Source organism: Fringilla coelebs (assembly GCF_963513975.1).
Source record: "Fringilla coelebs genome assembly, chromosome: 21".
In the NCBI taxonomy this organism is placed as follows: domain Eukaryota; kingdom Metazoa; phylum Chordata; class Aves; order Passeriformes; family Fringillidae; genus Fringilla; species Fringilla coelebs.
In genome coordinates, this window is record NC_140047.1 from 3,105,491 (window position 1) to 3,122,640 (window position 17,150).

The 17,150-nt window shown below is 48.9% G+C and overlaps 1 protein-coding gene across 10 annotated transcripts in view; it reads left to right on the forward strand.

Moving 5' to 3' along the window:
- The window catches only part of EHMT1 (euchromatic histone lysine methyltransferase 1), a gene marked incomplete at its 5' end in the record, with an annotated part of 120,501 nt that overhangs the window by 34,289 nt on the left and 69,062 nt on the right, over positions 1-17,150 (forward strand). For 2 of the 10 annotated variants that reach the window (XM_084219399.1, XM_084219401.1), the window contains one exon: positions 13,399-13,461. The exons of 7 other annotated variants lie outside the window; for them this stretch is intronic. In XM_084219399.1, coding sequence (XP_084075525.1) covers positions 13,399-13,461 — 63 coding nt within the window. Of the gene's footprint in view, positions 1-13,398; positions 13,462-17,024; positions 17,141-17,150 lie in introns of those variants that run through there. One more of the 10 variants, XM_084219405.1, reaches the window with a different exon arrangement.

Sequence of the window (17,150 nt, forward strand, 5' to 3'; positions counted from 1 at the left end):
GAGATACAGGCTGAGTTGACCTTAATTGTGGAAGGATCTTGTTGCAATGCAGCTGTGCAAATCAGCACAGCTGGATCCACGGGGAAGTAGCTCTTTAAAACAAAATGATGGCAACAACCTTCCTTCCTCCCAAGCAGACTGACTGAAGGTGAAGTCAACTGCTGAGTGCAAGGCAGCATTGCTGGGATTGAAATGAGGTGTAAGAACCTGGGAAAAACAAATGGGTAGGAATCCCTTGAATCACTGGAGTGGGTTCCTTCCCTCCCTGCAGAGTCAGTCCTGCTGTATCAACACCTGGCAGTTATTTAGGCTGCTGTGCACAGATGATGCTGTTGCAGGAAGATTTGTGTGTACTTGTGGTTTTTTTGCTTGTGCATTGCAGTGGATGCAGCCTCCCAACTTTGATTTATGATACCCATTCCTTCCCCTTGGGAATGGGGCATGTTTAGATTCATAGAGGGATATGCAGGGCTTTACAGGACCTTCTGCAATGCTTTTTTCTGTGTGGAGAGATGCAGTTTGAAATTACAGGCACTTTGGGCTGCTTTAGAATTGACCCTTAGCTCTGTTCCTTCTAAAAAGGACTTAGGAAAAAAAAAAAATTGGTAACCCAGGCAGGTCACAGAGTATTGACCTGTACATATCCAGCCTTGCAGGTTTTCCACATGTCAGGAAAGGGGAATATCAGAGGTAGTGCAGTGGTGGTGGCAGTATCTGATATTCCCTTTATATCCACCTGGCTGGTGTTGTTATCATGACCTGAGTGGGGCTTTCCCTCCTCCTTCCTTAAAGGAAAAATGGAAAAGTGCCAGGGAGCAATTCTGCTGCTGGGATGGAAATGATGTGCTCAAGGCTCAGAAGCATTTGTGTTTATCTCAGGTGCCTGCTGACAGAGCTGGGCCAGGAAGGAGGGCACAGGACAGCTGTCCCAGGGCTGGCTGGGTCCCCTCTGTCCCCTCGGGGCTGCCAGCACCTTCTGGGTGGGAGAAAGGGGCAGAGTGCACATGGAGGGAAAAGGATGATGAGAGATTTGAGTTCCTCGGGGGTTTGTGCTTTGAAACACTGTATCACTGAGCCTAGGTGAGGGCACTGCTCTTAGGGAGCTTCCCCACGGCTGGGATTGTTCTGGAAGGCCCTGAGCCAGCCCTGTCCATGCCTGTGGCTCCCAGTGCTCTCCCAGTCCAGAGGCACAGCTCCCATGGGATGTGTGCTGAGAGCTGAACACACCAGGGAGGCACTAAGAGCTGAGTGATGTTTGCCAGGTGATGCAGCAGCTCTGGGCTCCACTCTGAGCCTGGGGAAGGATCATCCTGCAGGCTGTGGCTGTAGGGAATGTGCTGTGGTGATCCCGTGGGGATCCCCCCTCTGCTCCCGGGGCCTGGCTCTGTACCCTCAGCTGCTCAGGGCAGGGAATCCTGGAGGAATTCTCTGGGGGCCATGTTCTGCCCCCCTGGCTGGTTTGTCTTGGCTTTTGCATGAAAACCCTGCTGCAGCTCCATTGCCCCAGTGCAGCAGAGGCATCACTGAAGCTGCACTGCTCTGGGCCTGGCTCTGAGGTTTGATCCAGCTGCTGAGAACTTTCCTGTGAAACTCCAGAGCTTTCAGCTACCAAGTTAATGTCTTACAAAACTGCTGGAGGAAGGGAAGCTGACTCCAGCAGTCCTTGAGTTTGTTTAACTGGAGCTCAGGAGTGATCAAGGCTGGTGTTCGGCTTCCTGTTGCAGAAGAGAAATACTCAGGATTTATTTTTTATCCTTATTGCTTATTTTATTTTATTTTATTTTATTTTATTTTATTTTATTTTATTTTATTTTATTTTATTTTATTTTATTTTATTTTATTTTATTTTATTTTATTTTATTTTATTTTATATATTATCACTGAACCAGAATCAATGACTTTTGCTTGTTTTTCCTCTGGGGTGAGGCTGTATGAGAGTGGAGGAGAAACTTTCATCATACTTTTGATGCACATTTGAATTCAGCAGATCAGCACTGAGAGGGAGAGTCTGTACAGCCCTTTTCTGTTTCTCGTATAACAAATACAGTGCAAATGGTCTTTTTCTCAGTGTGCAGAACTTCTCCCTGGTGGAATCCTACCTTCCCTTGCTTTGCTTCCCAAACAGATTCTGGTTCCTGTGGCCAAGAGTGGGCAGAGGAGGAGAGGGGCTGCTGGGCAGACATTCTGCAAAGTTCATCTTTCCCAATCTCTGGTTCACAGCTCTGAGGGCTGCTTGTTATTGCAGCATTTTGTGGTTTATTTGGTTTTTTTCTTCCTAGTGTTTCACTGTATTTTGAGTCCTTAGTCCTTCGGTTTAAAATGTTAACAAAATGAAGCTCTGTGCCTCCTTGTGAGGCAAATGAATGGGTTTTGTAGAGGGGGGTGGGAAGGGGGGAGAATTGAAGGGAAGTTATTTTTGAAATAGTGGTTTACTTTTTGTTGTGAAACCACTGCCTAATTTTAAAGTGTACTGACCATTTGCCTCTTGCTGCCATGTCTGTACATGGGGAGGAGATGTTCTTCTAGAAGAATGGTGTGGAGCTGTGTCAGGAGTGCTTCAGGCTGGAGCTCAGGGAAAGGTTCTTCCCCCAGAGGGTGCTGGCACTGCCCAGGCTGCCCAGGGAATGGGCACGGCCCCGAGGCTGCCAGAGCTCCAGGAGCCTTTGGACAGCGCTGCCAGGGATGCCCAGGGTGGGCTGGGTGGGGGCTGGGCTGGGGGATCCTTGGGGTCCCTCCAGCTCAGGATATTCTGTGATTCTAAAAAAGATTTGAAAAACTTTACCTGAACTGGCCACACAAAGTCAGTGTGTGACTCTTGATTTAAAATTAATTTTTTATTCTACAGAGCTTTCCTGTGGGGAGGCATCAAAATGTGCTTGTCAGTCAGCCTGGAGCTCCACAGACTGTCCTTGTCTCTGTTGTAGTGTTGTGGCTCTGGGAACCCAAGCAAATAGGGTGGTTTAATGCTTTGGATATTAAAATAAATCCCATGAATGTCACCCCAAATTCAAACCTGAGTTCAGAGGTCTCCAGACCTGCCTGTGGCTCTCAGCATCCATCAGCTCGTTGTCCCTCCCACACCTGCAATAGTTAAATTTGATAGGAAGTGGTGTCATCTCCTTCTATTTCCACATTTCCTTTTGTGTGATCCCATCTTTTCCCCCAAGCCTTTGCCAGGTCTTTCAGGCATCTGCATTAAACCCCATAACAGAGCTCATGCCCTTGCCCCAGGGGCTTTGACTTGCAGCCCAGTTATCTGACAAAACATTTCTAAGGAACTTCTCAGAATTTATTGCCCCTGTTGGATGATTCCAACATGTCTGACTCCTTTTATGAGTCTGGCCTGTGTCCTGGTGTCACAGATTCACCCACATGGCATCCACCCACTTTCAAACTTGGCAATGGGCATAAAGAGCTCCTTAGTGATTGCATGGTCACTGTTCTGCATAAATATTTCCCCTCCCCTCCAAAAATGTTGGTTAAGGGAATATCAGAGAGAGGGAGAAAATACTGATGTGTTTGTTACGTACATTATGTGGTTTGGGGTTTTCTGGTTGCTTTTAAATAATGGAGGGTTTTATTGAAGGGAGCTTGAGGTGCTCAGACTTCAGTGGAATTTAAATTTGACTCAGCTCTTATGGGCTGTCCAAACACATTCCTTGCTGGCCCAGCTTGTTCAGTTGAGGTGACTCAGGAAATCAGCAGCTGAGCATGACTTCACATCGAGTTCTGCTGTACCCTGTTCCTCTGCTCCACACATTTGTGAAGGGCTGCTCCAGAAATTTTTGGCAGTTAATTCTCCAAACCTTGATTTTCCCATCTGCAAAAGTGGATACATTAATGTTGCCTACTATTCCCATCTTCTATTATAACTTGCTTTATAAAGTCCTAAACATTGTTACAGTATCTCTAAGTAAATCACCATGTATCTTTTGGGTTCTTTTCTACCTGGTGATGTTTAGATGTGTTTCAGTATTTGCTCTGCTTTTCACCTGGAAGAACTAGATGGCTTTTTTTGGTCTTCCCTCAGAATTCATTCAACAGTCTCCAAAACTCCTTCAGACTGTGGCACTGGTTGGAATCAAATTTAGCAATTACAGTACTTGGGGAAGGGTGCACATTGTTGGTATCAGGGGGATTTGTTTCCAGGATTCCCTGACAGCAGCACGATTGGAACCTTGAGCTCATGGTGCTGAGAGCTCTCCAAGTGAATGTACTGAAAAAAAATTTAATTTTTCAAGCTCAAGGGTGAGACCCTGTGGGAGTTCTGCTGGACATTTGCAGGGTTTAGGGTTTTTATGGGTGCTTAGGGTTTTTATGGGTGCTTTTTGTTTACAGATTGCCCTTCAGGTGATTGGTCCTACTGTGGGCTTGTTGAAGAGCAGAGCAAGGCTGCTCTGTCAGGAGGGTGCCTTGCCAAGCTTGGTGCCCCTTTGGAATACCTGGAATGTTGGGGACCAAGGCCTGAAGTGTGAGGCACCCACAGTTATATCAGATTTAGTGCTGGCCATTGGTTCCAGTAACAACTCTGGGACTCTCCAGGGCAGGGAATGGTGAAGCTTTGTCCCTTGTGTGGAGGAAGGAGGGGTTTCTTGCTCCTGTCACCTCCTGTTTGTGTAACTCCCATGGCTTTTCTATGCAGTGATCCTAACAGGAGCAGGAGAAGTTTGGAGCTCTGTTCTCTTGGATGTGAAGGTGACCTTGTCAGATAGAGATTGTAACCCAGCCTCAGCTGGGTGCTGGGAATGACCTCTGTGCTGAGCAGGCCTCAGGGAGGGTGTGTTTGAGGAGCCATCATTTTATTTGCTGTTCTCACGTGTCGTTTTTTTGCCGTGTCTGATGGATTTGTGAGGGTGCTGAGCTCCTGACAGAGGCTCTGGAGGCTGGGAGCTCTGACTCCCTTTGTAAATGAGCCTGTGGATAACCCAGCTCTGACACTTCTGCCCTCCCTCCTGTTCCATGCCCTCACAGAGAGGTTGTGTGTCGTTGCTTTAGGATTTACTGCCTTCCCTGGGAGGTGGGAGTGGGTCTGGAGGAAGAGTTATGGCTGCACAGAAGGCCTGGCTTCCCAACTTCCCTACTGTGCATTTTGGGGAAAAGTTGGGCTTAAAACTGCCAAAACATATCTACAAGATGTTATCACTTCTGTTTTCTATGAAGCTTGTGTTGACTCTTCAGCCTGTGTTGGAGGCAGGTGTGTTTGAGCTGTGTGTCCTTTGGAGTGGTGTGCCAGGAGCAGGACAGGATTTCCTGCTCCTCCACTGGACCCATCATCTCTAGCCCAGGGTAAGGAAATCACTCTGGCTTTTGCTGTGTTTCTCTACCTGTCCCCAAGGAGAAAATATAAATGCTATGCCTTGAGTGTGCATCCATTGAGGAAAAACGGGATTTTTAAATAGCAACGTGCTCTGGTTTTCCCTTAGCGCAGCAAACCAATGGTTCATTAGTGAAATCCATTAATAATTCTCTTATGAACCTTGTTGGTAGGTGAATCTGCTTTAATTCCTTTGTATCAGCAAGAGCTGCAGGTATGGATGTCTTCGTTACATAAAATAAAAAAAAGGGAAGAAAGCAATGCTTGCAAATTGGTCTTTGTTTCCAAGGAAACAAATTTGACATGCTTGAGCTGTGCGAGATGCAAACACCGCTCGATTCAGCAGACATGCCTCGGGATTTTATGGTCTGAATATTATTTTTAAACTACCTCCAATTTCCAGGCAAGGCAGAGGATGGGAATAGAATTTGTTGGCAGGGTTTATCAATCTGTGCTTAATGAAGGCACTGGGCGGTATCTGGGATTGCCCAGTGTGGCACGGAGGAATTGATCTGGGCCCGGATGGAGGGGACAGCCTGGGGCCAAATGGCCTTTGGTGGCATCCTTCAGCAGGAGGAGAGGTCTGAGCAGAGCTCAGCACACTGAAGTAGTGTGGTTTATCCTGGGTTACTTTACCAAATGTTTTTGCTCTAAAAATATTTTTGTAAAAAGCAGCTTGGCGTGCCAGGCTGCCTGGCGCTCCCGAGGGCCCAAAGAATTTGCTAAAAAGCTGTGGCTTGGTGTTGAGGACTGGGCTGAATTTATCAGAGAAGGGATGGGGGAACAACATCATGAGTTGTTTGTGTAGTGCATCTGGCACAGATGTGCTGGGGCCTGATGAAAATCTTGGCTTGTGGCGTTGTACAGAACGGCTGTAGCGTTGTTGCGATTCCCTTGGAAGTTCTGTTTGGGAAAAAAGCTGGTTTGGTGTTCAGCTGCCACCCTGGTGTTTCCTGAAATGCTGTGTTGATAAAGTCACTGGTTTAATTTTTGAATTTTCCTCCAACTCCAGCTCTGGAGCAGACAGTGCTCGTGTTCCACGGAAGCGAACATCGCTCGGCAGAGCACGTACAATTCACGGATTTCAGCATCCAGAGTTGGTTTTGGCCTGGGCCCAACAAGAGGAACAGGATATATATGTTCCAGCTTTGTTGGGATTGAATAACCAATTTTTGCCCTGGCAAAGCTTTACTTTTACCAACTGTCTTTGCTTTCTGGGGTAGTTCAGTGAGCTGGGAGGGATCTGTAGGGGATATGCAAAGAGTATGTGGGGAAATACAAGTTTTTAAGGAGTAGTCAAGCTCCATGTGCATATCATTCAGAGCATGCATGGCTTTATTCCCCAAGTGTGCTCCAATAATGTGTGTCTTTCATATTTTGCTGTTTGTAAACCTAGGAAGGATTTTTTAAAAAATCCTCTAGTAATTCTTCATTGAAACAGTCCTACTGCATTGAGGGGACAAGGCAATGATGGAGGAATTTCAGGGCTGATGAGTGAAAAACAAACCTCTCTTAAAATTCAGGTCCTTAGGAGAGTGTAGCATGAAGTGTGTTGCACTGCAGTCTCTTTCCTTCCCTTTCATCCTGCTGTTTAACTTCCTTGCAAATGGAGTTAAAATAACCTTCAAGGAGTTCAGGGTAGACTGGGGTAGGTTTAGCTTTAAGATGGCTGGGAAGCACTATTTGCATTGCCAGCTAAAAGCCTTGCTTGAAGCCTGTTGAGGGAAAAAATAATATTAATGGTATTTCATGAAAATATTGTAATTTGTGGAAGGCCCAGAGTGACAAATTGGCTGGTTTGAATGTCACTGGGAAATGCTCCTTTTGCACAAGGCTTGCCTGAGACAGGATTTTCCTTGCTTTTGTTCTAAAACGAGATGCTTGCTGCCTAAAAATGCCTGCGATCCTCGCAGTGAGAGCTTTGCCTCCTTGACAAGAGGATGGGAAGAGGAAGGTTGGCCGGATCAGGATGAATCCTGCACCTTTTTTTTTTTCCCTTTTTTTCTTTTTTTTTTTTTTTTTTGCTAATGACACTTCCTTATGCTTACATTTCATTAAAGCTCTGAAATGGCTGAAGATCAGCCCGTACTGAGCATGCTCCGGGGTGGAGGCTGCACCCATGGAGTGAGATGGATTTGTGGCTGGAGGAGGGATAGGCCTGGAGTCAGGACCTGGAGGGACCCGCAGCCAGGATGGAGGTAGGGCAAATCCATGGGTTCCTTGCCGTGGCCCTGGGCTGGGGCAGCCAGGAGGCCGGATGGAGTGCAAACTGTTGGAATTGATTCAAAAGCAGCGCAGTTAAACCACTGACACGAGATGGCTTCAAACGCTTCCTGAGGATCCGCGGGGAGGGGTTTGGAATCCTGACCTTTGCTGGCCGGCGTGGAGAAGGGACCTGTGCAACGTCAGGGTGGTGACATGAGGTGACAGCAGGCAGGGCTGCAGCCAGGGCTGAGCCTTCATATTGGCAGGCACGTGATTGCGTCTCATCTCATCGTGGGCTCGGGCGCTAATTGTTATTAATGGGGAGCCTCGCGGGGCTCAGACCTGCTCCAGATCTGTCTGGGATTCTGGGAGGGTGGAAGAATGTTAAACTCAAACTCCCCTCTTTCAGACTTATTTTGCATTCCAGTGATGGCAAACAAACCTTGCCACATCAGGTCCTCCAAAGTGGCATGGAGAGGAGGGAATATGCACATTTATTCCTTCGGCTGAGACATTTTTCTGTACTTCTTGCAGGGGTTTAATGTGTTGGTGAGTGGGTTTGGGGGAAGGCAGTGTGTGAGTTGTGCTCGCTGGGCTCTTGGATTTCACCCGTAGTTGCCAGCTTTTTACAAGGAATGTGTAAGCACCAGCAGGTATGTGCTGCGTGAGCCGATTGACTCCAGTTGTTGTACAAGCACGCTGCGTGGTGAGGTGCCAATAAAACATTTATATTGGCTCTGGGTGTTTGTTAGTGAGGTGTAGGGGAGCTCTGGGTTGTGTGGAGCAGGGGGACTCAGCTCTCTCTGACCTGGCCCCTCACACGTGGGGGGACCCAGCCATGTTCCAGCCAGGCTGTAGGTACAGGTAAGGCGAGGGGTTTGCTCTGTCGGCACTGGAATCACTGGGTGGTACAGAGCTGTTGTGTTTGACTTTCTGAGCAGAAATCTCTGTGATCATGGGCTGTGTGCTGTAAGGTAGATCAGCTCTTCCTTCAGGGTGCCTCTGGCCACTTTTCACAGCACGGTTCAGGGGTGACTGGCATAGATTTGATTTTATTGCTGTGTCCCAGGTGATGGGCATTCTGCATGATGAGTCACTTCATTACCTAAAGTAATTTGCCTGTTTATTGCCTGGTTCCATCTTTCTTATGAACCCAACTCTTCCTCGGTGCTTTCTGGGCCTGTTTTGCTACATCAGCCCAGCGCTGAGCTGGTGACCAGCTTGCTTACTGGGCTGGCTTTTATGTTCCCTGCATAAAATCCTGCTGGAGCCCAGCTTGCTGGCCAGGCAGAACTTCTCCTACTCTTTAATGGTCACTGGCTTGTTTATGGCTGGATGAATGCACAAAGAGAAGCGCTTCTGTAAAACAAACAGCATTGTGATTGTACAGCGAGAGGGAAAAGGGGTTGATTTTCTTTGGCTCAGATGGGGGCTGCCTTTATGGCTTTGCAGAATTCACCCCCGTGGCTTTTTCTCCTTGTGTGACTCTGGCAGTGGAGGTGATCTCAGCCCCAAGTTTTCATGTAGGGCCTGGTTCCCTTGATGAGGAAATTTGGCTTAATCAGTTTCAGCTGCTGGAAACCCACTGGTGTGCTCGTTCCTATTGTGCTGTGGGAAGGTGTAAGGTAGCCTTAAAGACCCACTGCCACCTTATGGCAGTTGCTGAGAAGCAGCGTCTGTGGAGCCAATTCCGTACGCACATCATGCTCGCTCTATTTCTCTGCTCCTCTTAACCAGGGATATTTGCATGGAGGCAGGAGATTTGTTTTTACAGAGTTCATCTGCTCCTTCTGTTCCTTGCAGAAATTTGATAAAGTCAGCAGGATGGCTGGGAGAGCCGTCAACAGGCGCTGTTCCACAGGAGCTCATGATCTGGGGAGAGACACAAAGGCTTCGTGGAGCACTGATTCTCCTCCAGTGAAGAGCTTGCTTATTTTCATGTCAGTGCCTTAATCCTTAAAAAAAATAGGTGTGAGGTCAAAGAACGGGGCCACGCTGAACACGTGAGGCTTGCTGGCAGGATCTCCAGCGCTTGTTGCAGCAGGAGGAGGATGGAATGTGCACAGCCATTTTCCCAGCCTGCTGCTGGCAGGGCACTGCAGGATGGCTTTGCACTGACAAATGGGGCCACTGTCCCCAAATAAACCAGTAAAACATTGGTCTGTGGAGCAGTGAGTGTGCTGGAAGCCTGCTCGCTGTGCTGGGGGTAGAGAATGCTGGATTTAGGACCCTTCTCCAGCAAGGCTGTGTTTGTACTGTAGGAGCTCTTGATATGCCATAGCTGAATGAAGGGGAAAAATGGTGGATTTAGAGCTCCAAAATAGAAGGAGCTGTGGTTACTGTAAGTTAAAGCTGAAGGAATTTATAATTGGGAGCTGTTAGGAATACAGTATGTTCTAAATTACAGCTGTCTGGCCAATATGCTGCTAAATAAAGTTCTAGGATTGCCCTGTAAATGAAATATTCAACACATATTCTTATCAAAACATAGCACCATCTCCTAGAGAGCTCACATCTCAATTGCTGTCCAAGAGGATCTTTTTTCTTTTTTCCCTTTTTAGCATGTATGATTTACTCAATGCAGCATCCGAGGGAACATTTATTGTTTCCTATTAAGTAAAAACAGTTTTCAACTCTGCTGGGGAAAAGGGGGGAGGAAGGGAGATGGCTTGAAAGCTTCAGGGACATAAACCAGGTTTTGAAAGATGGGGAAAGCTCTGATTCCAAAAGATGCATTAATGACTGCCTGTTCTTTCAAAGCTGTTACCTGAGCCTGGAGCTGGATATTGGGGGGTGCTGGGGATGAATACCCAGTGTGTTCTGGGACATTCTGATTAAGAAATGTTGTATATAGCATTTGAACAGCAGAAGGAACGTTTGAATAGCTTGTGGTGGAGCTGGAGAATGGTTTATAGCAGTGCAGAAGCAATCAGGATCCCAGCAGAAATGCTCATCCCATACCCAAAGTCCCTTCAGCTTTTGGGATTGCTTCTGAAAAGGCTGAAAGGGAGCAGCAGATTTGATCAGCTGGAGGGTCTGCAAGAAGAGGAGCCTGATGGAAGAAAGGAAATAAGGAAAACCCTCTGTATTTTGCAGAGCTAAATATTGTTCTTCCTATAAAAAGAAAAACCTCCCTTTGCCTCCCACTTGGGCTTCCCCTGCAAGGGAGCTGTGAAAATGCTGGACTTAATGGTGTCATTAAGCAAGAGCCCTGAGGAACCTGGTGTCCTTTGTGAAGGAAGGTATTTGTGCTGCTCCCTTCCTCCTGAAAATGTGGGATTTCTGAAAGGGGTGCTTGAGCCTTCAATCAGAGAAGGGAGGCTGGAGAGCCATGGAGTGAAAATACCCTGTAATCTGTGGGCCCTGGCAGGAATGTTTGGAAAGGGGGGTGTTGGCTGTGCTGGGAAGGCTGCTGGAGGGCACTTGGGTTAAATAAAAGGCAGAGCTTCTCGGGGCTTGGGCCTGCTCTCATCCTCCATCATCAGCAAAACCTCCTCCACAGGCAGCCTGCAAAGAGGACTGTGACTGCTGGTGGGCTGCACCCACCCCTGCCAAGGGGGAACAGGGGGGTCCTGGGCAGGAGACGCCTCTCCCACTGCCAATGGCTGTGCCCTGGAACCTTCCTGCTCCTTTTGGTGACACAAATGTGAGGTTTCACTGAGCGACACCCAGGCATCCCCCGTGGCAGAGATGCTGCTACGATCGATCGATGCTTTACTCAAGTTGGTTGTTGAAGCATCTGCAGTGCCCTGATGAGCTCTGCTTTTTCCTTTTTGTTTCTAAACAGTGTTTAGTGCTTTCAAGGATGGCCATGAGATGTGAAAAGCGTCTCTGGTAGCATCTGCTCTCAGTGTATATTTAACCTCAGCACTGAAAACATGTCTGGTGTGGAGCTGCAGTGGGGAGGCTGTGGCTGTGCTGCCGTTCTCCGGCGTTATTTTATCTCAGAAAGGGAATGTTGACTGTGGTGGATCATTGACACTGCCTTTGTTAATATCTTCGTTTCTATTTCTGGGCTTTTAATGAAAGCTTGGTAATTTCATGCTGCAAGGAAGGGCAGCACATCAACTGTTTTAAAGCCATCTTTGGTTTGAAGTACAGTAATCTTTTGATGCGGTGGATAATGCAACTTCTGTCTGTATAGCTGGGGTTTGTTGCTTTTGTTTGGGGATTTTTGAATTTGTCTTTAAATGAGTTACCTCTACACCTCTCAGCAACTGAGAGAAAGGCCAGGAAAATCTCATTTTGTGTATATTAAAACTTAAGATTCACATCAAATGAAAAGCCGGTGGGTGAAAGAGTGATCCTTTCTTTATACTGTCACCTCAAATACTCCTTGCCTGTGAATTTCAATCATCTTGATTTAGCCTTGTGTGTTTTAACTATTTAGTAGTGAAACTTCTCCAGAGTGTGGAGAGGAAAACAACATCCTCATAGATGAGGGAGATCCGTAGCAGCTCTTTGCTGCTTTAATTATTGCAGCTCTGCAAACGTGCCTGGCCACGGTGGTGAGAGAGCTGCTGGGCTGGAGGAAACGTGGCTTGTGGATGTTCCCAGCCTGGCAGAGCCGTGGCTGCTGTGCTGTGCTGAGGCCTGGCCTGGCCTGGTGCTGGGGCAGGGCAAACATCATCCCCAGGCTCCTCCAAAGCTCCCCACGGATTTGGATGGCTTGTTCCTCCCTACAGTGCAGGCTGCTCTCTGCCCTCCCCAGCTCACTGTCACACATTTCACTCCACTCATCTCCTCTGTAGTTTCTACTCTTAAAGAGAACTCTCTCTTAAGGAGGACTCTCTCTGGTGCTCTCCTCCTCTGCAAAGCTGTTTTTCCTTTGGCCAAGAGCACACGGGTGGTGCCACGGGGCCATGTCGGAGTTTCCTCTTCCTTCTGGCCTCTTCCCCGAGGTTGCCGGCCGCCCTCCCCCTGCTCAGGGGGAGGTTCTCCAGCCTGACACCAGCTCCAGCAGCCTCCTGCTCCTGCCTCTGATAGATGCCAGTCTTCCTTGAATCCCTTCCAGCCGAGCTCTGCTTACAGATGTTCCTGCGAGCTGCTCTGGCAGTTTTACTGGGAGCCTGAGCAGATATGAAGGTTGCCAAGAGTTTATGCTTAATTGTGAAGTGGAACAGAGACAAACTACTTTTATTTTGAAGCTAAAATTTCCTCTGTTATCTTGCTGGCTGGGGCCAGCAGTATTGTAGGGTATGACATAGGCTGAGCTTAGAGTTTCTGCGCCTTGTTGTGAACTATCCCTTCATTAGGGTGAGGATAAGGATGGATCCATGAGGATGTCCCTTCATTCCATTGCCCCCCTGCTTTTCCATGACTGTGTTTGTGATACTCTTTCAAAGTCGGTTGTACCAGGTCAGGTTATTAATCCCCAAAGTGAAAATGATCTCCCCTACAGATCAGCAGTTTGGATCTCGAAGACACTGTCTTGGACGCTGCTCACTGCATCAGTTTAACCCATGTGCCTTCATCCCAGCTCTCAGGGGTCGGGCACTTCGTTAAGCACAACAAAATCAGCCCGGGGAGATCCCCAAGCCACTCACATCCCTCCCTGTCCCTCCTGCCTCTCCTTTTCCCACGGGCAAGTGCTACTCTTGAAGGCCACGAGACAGCACTCTGGTTTAAAAAGCTTTCTCTTTTTTTCAGGCGAGTGATCAGTTTTGAGGCCTGGCGCCCTGTCAGAAAGTTGACAGATGATCTGCATTACCGGTGCGTCCCCGGGATGCCCGGGATAATCGCGCTCCAATGGACGCCCTGGAGCCGGCAGGTTCTCTGTGAAATGGCTGCAGTGGAGGGAGCAGTGAAATGGGCTCTTCTGGGCATGCTCACTCTGTAGAGGGAGCTTTATCACATGAGCAGAAACTGAATCACTGCTCATGAGGATCTGGAATATGCAACTCTTGGAGTCTTCACCAGAAGAAGACCACAGCTGCCCGCAGGTACCGCAGGGTCCGTCCACCTCCCGTGCCTGGCGAGGCCCTGGCAGGGCAGGCTGCTCCTCCCGGGGAAGGAGAAGCCTTGGAGAGGAGAGGAGAGGAGAGGAGAGGAGGAGCAGAGGCCGGGGCAGCATGGCCGGGGTTGTTTGTTCATTTCTTTGGCTATTGCTGCGCGTGGCCGGCCCGTGCAGGCAGGCTGGCATCGCCCATCCTGCTGGGGTGCCCGTCCTGCTGGGATGGCTGCTCCATGGGCTCCCAGGGGCCTCGGGCACCGCCGGCAAACCTCGGGCTTTGTTCCCTCATGCCTTTCCTTTGGTTCCTGGGGTGGGGAGACTCGCTTGGGGTTGGTTTTGTTTTTTTTTTTTTTTTTTTTTTTGGGGGGGGGAGGGTTTAGGATTTGTTTGTGGTTTTTAAGTGTGAAGTTTCTGGAAAATTCTCCAAGGAGCCTTCCCTGCTTGTAGCTCTTAGAAGAAAAAGGCACAAAGCCTGGGGTGCCCGAGCTGCTTGAAGACTGAACTTCTGAAGGGGAGGAGTAGGCCTGTGGCCACATGGCACCTCCTCACTGGGTCTCTTTTGACAGCCTCTCCCTATGGCTCACTTGGGTGGAGGCCAGAGCCAAGTGCATTTTACCAGGAAGAAGCAATCCTTTTTATTTTGGAGGGACTTCCTCCCCTCTCTCCTCTTCTTTTTTTTTTTTTTTTTTTTCATAGTAGCAATCCAAGGAAACATGTGATTAAAAGGAAACATCCCTGCTTGATTTCATGGCAGGAGGTCTATGCCTGCAACATATTTTAAAACTCAGCCCCCTGGTTCTGCCCTTGGGAATTTTTTTTTTCTCTGCGATTGGTGCTACATGCAAGAACTCTGTTGGCTGCCACAGACCTCGGTGAGATTTGGGATGGACAGAGAAGATCCCAGGGCCATGGGAAGGCACAGACACCCCTGCAGAACACTGGCCTGAGCTTGCTGTGCTCCGGGGAGACCCTCAAAGCTGCAATGCAGACACAGTATTGAATTTTCAATCAAGGAGCAAGATGTGAAGATGGCATTTAAAAGATTAGAGAGCTTACACAGGACAATCTGTGATACCCAATCTACATATCTGTCATGTCTCCACTGGACTATAAATGTGCTCGTTGTTCATCATCCAGAAGCAAAGGAAAAGACGTCGGAAGTCACGAGGAGAGAGCTGAGATTTCTCTTTAACCGTGAAGAGCTGAGGCCTTGAGCTGCTGTCTGAGCAGCTCCACCCAGGGAGAAAATGGGCTTTGGGCTTGATGAAGGCTGAGGAGACAACCAAAAACCCTCTGAGGCGTGGGAGGTGTGCTCCCGTGTGGTGGTGACACCGGTGGCACCGGCCGAAAGCGCCCAGCGCTCTGTCCCTGCCAGCTGGGGCCCTTGGGAAGCGTCTGCAGAGACACAGAAAAGCCTGACCTACTTTGGAGGGAAGAGAGCTGCCGAGGTCTGGGCTTGGCACTGCTTCTCAGCAAGGGTTAAGAGCCCAAAGAGGGGCCTTTGGGTCTTGGTTTTGTTCTGTTTCATGTATTTACCTGACTGTGCGGTGCCAGCACGAGCTCTTGCCCTCGCCCCAGAACATGTTTGGGTAGAAGTAGGCTCTGTGGCACACATGGGGCAAATTCCTGCAGCTCAGCCTCTGTGAGACCAGCCCTGGGCTGGGGGCAGAGGGAGGCAGCTCCATGACCTGACTCTCGGGAGCTCTCCCATGTGATGCCATCTCCTAAGGAAAGAGGATTGTGTGCACCTCCTGCAATGGCAGTGAGTTGTTTTATTCAGGTAAACAAGGAGTTTTAAGGAGCTTCACTCTCCTGGCCAGCTGGTTTGGGGGAGGGCTGTCTTGGTTCCTGCTGCTCCTCTTTGTTTTCCTTTTGCTGCTTTTCCCTGAAGTTTTTCCTTCTCGCCTTCCCGCTCCTGGAGCTGAGAGTGGTCGAGGAATGGCCGCAGCAGGAGAGTGACCGTGTGTTGGGGTCAGCCCAAAGGCTCGGGGCACTGATGGCGTGTGCTCCCTGCCTGCAAGCCTTGGAGGACCATATGTTCCTGCAGTGACATGGAATGTCAGTGATTTGGAAACAAATCCCTGAGTTTATAATCCTCAACTCCCATTTTCAGCCGGTTGTTTTTTTTCTGACTCCTCCAAATTCAGAGTTTTGACACCAACCCCTCTTTGCAGACCCTTATGGCCCCTCATGTTTCCAGTGGGATTTGTCCCTCTTGTGCCCCTGTGAGCTCCTTGGTCTCTTGGGTGGAGGATACGTGTCTGGCTTTGCTGTAGGGTGGTGTTGGTCCTGGAGGGGGGCAGAGGAGGAGGGCAGCCTGCCAGGATTTACAGTAGTCAGGAAAGCAGCAGGAGCGAAGCTCTCAAACTGCACAAGCTAATTGGAAAGCCTCCATTAGAAAAAAGAAAAGAAAAATATAGAAGGAAAGAAAATGTTGAGCAAGGTTTTACAAAATATCCTGGACTCCAACACAACAACTTGCATCCTCCAAACCAGGTGATTTATTTATGTTTTTCCTTCAGTCCCCATCAGGAGGGGGAAGGACGTGGACAAGGGTCAAGGCAGTGGGGGTTAAGAAGGTCTGACGTGCAAGTGTCCTCCCTGCAACACTGCCATACTGTGCCTGAGCAGCGCAGTGCCTCTTGCAAAGGAAGCTTTTCACAACTTGTCCTTGTTCCAAGGATGAGGAAACCTCCAGCTCTTCTGGCATTTTCTCTCTGTCATAAGTCAGAGCTGCTTTCACCTGTGAAGTATGATCAGCACAGACAGGGAGAGGGTTGGAACGGAGCGGGGCTCTGAGCAACCTTGCAAGGCTTTTCATGGAGTTCTTGGTGTTAAATGAAGAACATTTCCCCTCCTCCTCTCCTCGTTTTCCTGTGTGCCTGCAAAAATACTCTGGTTTGCATTTAAAGGAGAAAACTGTATGTGCTGGGACTAAGCCAACTTGTTTATTTAAGGGAAATACCGTATTTCCAACCCCTACTCTCACAGAGGAAGGCTCGGCAGAGGATGGCAGACTGGGCTGGGGATTATATTTTTATGTGTCATCGAAGCACAGTTGTGATTTGAAGAAGCTAAAAATCATGGCTGGCATTTTGCATCGAGCCCTGCGAGTTCCTCCCCCCCACAGCCCCCACAGGGGTTAACCTCTCCCTCCAAAGCACGTGGATTTTCACCTAAATCAAGGAGCAAAAAAGGAGAAAAAAGAAACAAAAACCATCAGAAAAAACAACAGACCCATCACCATCACCCCCCAGGCTTCTCCTTTGCCATGCTTTCTCCCTTTGCCTGCCCCCACGGGGGTGTTTGTGGCGGGGGCCGGGGCTCTGGGCAGGGACTCGGGCCCTGTGTCCCTGTCAAAAGATGGCAGGTCCGTGTGTCCGTAAACAATGCGGTTATGAAATGGCAGCGCGGCCGCGCTGAGCATGCTCGGGAGCTGCCTGTAGGGGGAGGCGAGCCAGAAAGATGATCTAATTCCGTGCAATTCTTGGGATTGAAGGAAAAGACCAGGCTCCACTCTTAATGACAGAGCAGAAAAACCAGGCCCCACGCCGGGGACGAAGCCCATAGGCCATGGAGGAGAGGGTGTGAGGATCTCCCACCTCCAGGACTTCGGGTGCTGGGCAGCGCTGTGTCGCTTTCTCGCCCTCCAGCAGAGTAAGGCCTTGGTGAGGTTTT